Consider the following 2,001-nt stretch of genomic DNA (forward strand, 5'->3'; position numbering starts at 1 on the left):
CCCGGTTCCTCTCCCCGCGCCGCTTTGTGGTGCCTGACTCTGCTTGCGCAGAGTGCACACAGCCCTACCATTGCCCATGCCCCCCACCGCAGCACTCACAGTCTGCTTGAACCAAATCTCTCCATCCTTTTCGCTCTCTCCCTCCTTGACAAGCTCATCATCTTCTCTCCTCTTCTTTTCGTACGCTTCAGAAATGGGAAAAAGGAGCAGGACAGCTTGAACTGGTTGGGGAACCATGGATAGCAGTTCGGCATCCAGACCGTATATATCGTGAAAGGCGTACTGCGAAGTGTCTAGACCCAAAGATTTGGACCACTGGACTCGGCAGCACGCAAAAGCGGACGAGGGTGTGAGCATAAGCAGTGCATGCAACGCTCCACGGCTCGCAGTGCTGATCCTGATGCTGTCGAGGACTGCAGATGCGCGCGCGCACGCACCTCTGTGAATAGCTCTGGGTTGGATTCCAAAGGCACCCATCGAAGCGTGGCATTATCACCCGACATGATCGCGTAATGTCCTAGTCTACTGTGTGCTCACTCTTCCGCGCGCTTGCAAGCAAAAGGGGGAGATGGTGTTGTGTGACGCCTTGCTTCCCTTGTTGCCAGCTTGTGCGTGTTTCAGCTCCGTTTTGCGCGCGAGGTGGTGAGGGTCCTGATGAGTGGTGGTGGTGGTGGTGGTGTTGGTGTGAGAGATGTAGGGAATCGCATGGATCCGCTCGCTGCATATGCAACCCTCCCTCCACACGAAAGGCGCGGCAGGCAGATGACCAGTCACGTGCCTATTACCCTCACGACTTTCCGCGGCCACGCATGCATCCGCGCTCGCAAGGCTTTCTTACTTTGATTGTTTCCCCCTGCGCCCGCCACCCATCAGACTCACGGCTCGATCGTCGACTGGCTGGACTACTATTCTATCTCCTGAGCTCACAATCCGCGAGTGCATTACTCACGGCTCTGCCATTCGCATTGGGCGCTTCACGATCGACGGCTTCATGTCCAGCACGACACCTCCAAAAGCCGACGACTAGCGCGTGCTCCCGCGCCTCGCACACTCAACGCATCCTCCCTCCCACCCCCGCACTCAAACCAAACTTCCTAACCCTCCCCTCACCCCCAGCAATGTCCTTTGGTCGACCGCCCTCCTCCTTTTCGGCCGCCGCATTCGAAGCTCCAGACAGGGGTTCCTTTCCCTTGGATCACGAGGGGGAGTGTACGCTGGCAATGCGAGAGTACATGAAGTGTATGAGGAGCAACTCGAACGATAATGGTGCTTGCAGGGAGCTGAGCAAGGCGTATCTGATGTGCAGGATGGACAAGTGAGTTTGCGGAGGGGAAAAAGGTGATCCGCTTTGCGTCAATGTCATCGCGAGAGGTGTGCTGTGCTGTGCTGTTCTGTGCTGACACCGCATCGCCATTCCACCTTGCGCGCATTGCCGCCGTGTGACGCGATTAGAGGTCTGATGGAGAGGGACTCGATGACCAATCTGGGTTTCAGAGAGCAAGAAGCGGCAGAAAGGTTGGAAGCGCACAGGATAGTCCGCGCCGGTCAGCATCACGGCGATCCAGCGCGCCACGGGACAGGTGCGGGTGCGGGTGCGGGTGCGGGTGCGGGTGCGGTTGCGAGTGCCACGTCGAAGGACAATGGCTCGTCTGCCGCTGTCGACAAGGAGGCAAGCAGTCCGCCTCAACAATTCTTGGGGCGTCTGGTGTAGGTGCGATGCGGCGCGCATCCCTTCGCTGCGCTTGCGCTTTCAGCAATCGACGAAAGTAAAGGTCATGGATACTGGACAGGGTGCGAGTCAATTTCCAGTTGTGCTTGGATCCCGCAGGCTACTCAAGAAGTGTCTCATCACCCGCGTGGGTGGGAGACCCTGGCCACTTGGGTATGGAAGCGCAGAGAGGGCACAAGGATCCATCATTCCGTCCGTCACACAAAATGCACAGCGTTAATGATTCTGCTCGAGCGGAAGACAGAGCACGCAAAGCGCGAGGTCCCCCCCCC

At 57.9% G+C, this 2,001-nt stretch overlaps 2 protein-coding genes across 2 annotated transcripts; one reads left to right on the forward strand and one right to left on the reverse strand.

Moving 5' to 3' along the window:
- Window positions 1-99: 99 nt before the first annotated feature.
- IE81DRAFT_350860 (cysteine proteinase) lies at window positions 100-503 on the reverse strand (the record flags this gene model as incomplete). Its single annotated transcript, XM_025516611.1, has 2 exons — window positions 100-315; window positions 438-503. Coding segments are annotated over 2 exons (282 nt in total), but the record flags the coding sequence as incomplete, so codon positions are not given.
- A 615-nt stretch (window positions 504-1,118) lies between these two features.
- IE81DRAFT_274504 (hypothetical protein) lies at window positions 1,119-1,525 on the forward strand (the record flags this gene model as incomplete). Its single annotated transcript, XM_025511445.1, has 2 exons — window positions 1,119-1,315; window positions 1,453-1,525. Coding segments are annotated over 2 exons (270 nt in total), but the record flags the coding sequence as incomplete, so codon positions are not given.
- Between the last annotated feature and the right edge of the window lie 476 nt (window positions 1,526-2,001).

The sequence above is a fragment of the Ceraceosorus guamensis genome (assembly GCF_003144195.1).
Source record: "Ceraceosorus guamensis strain MCA 4658 unplaced genomic scaffold IE81scaffold_227, whole genome shotgun sequence".
NCBI lineage: Eukaryota > Fungi > Basidiomycota > Exobasidiomycetes > Ceraceosorales > Ceraceosoraceae > Ceraceosorus > Ceraceosorus guamensis.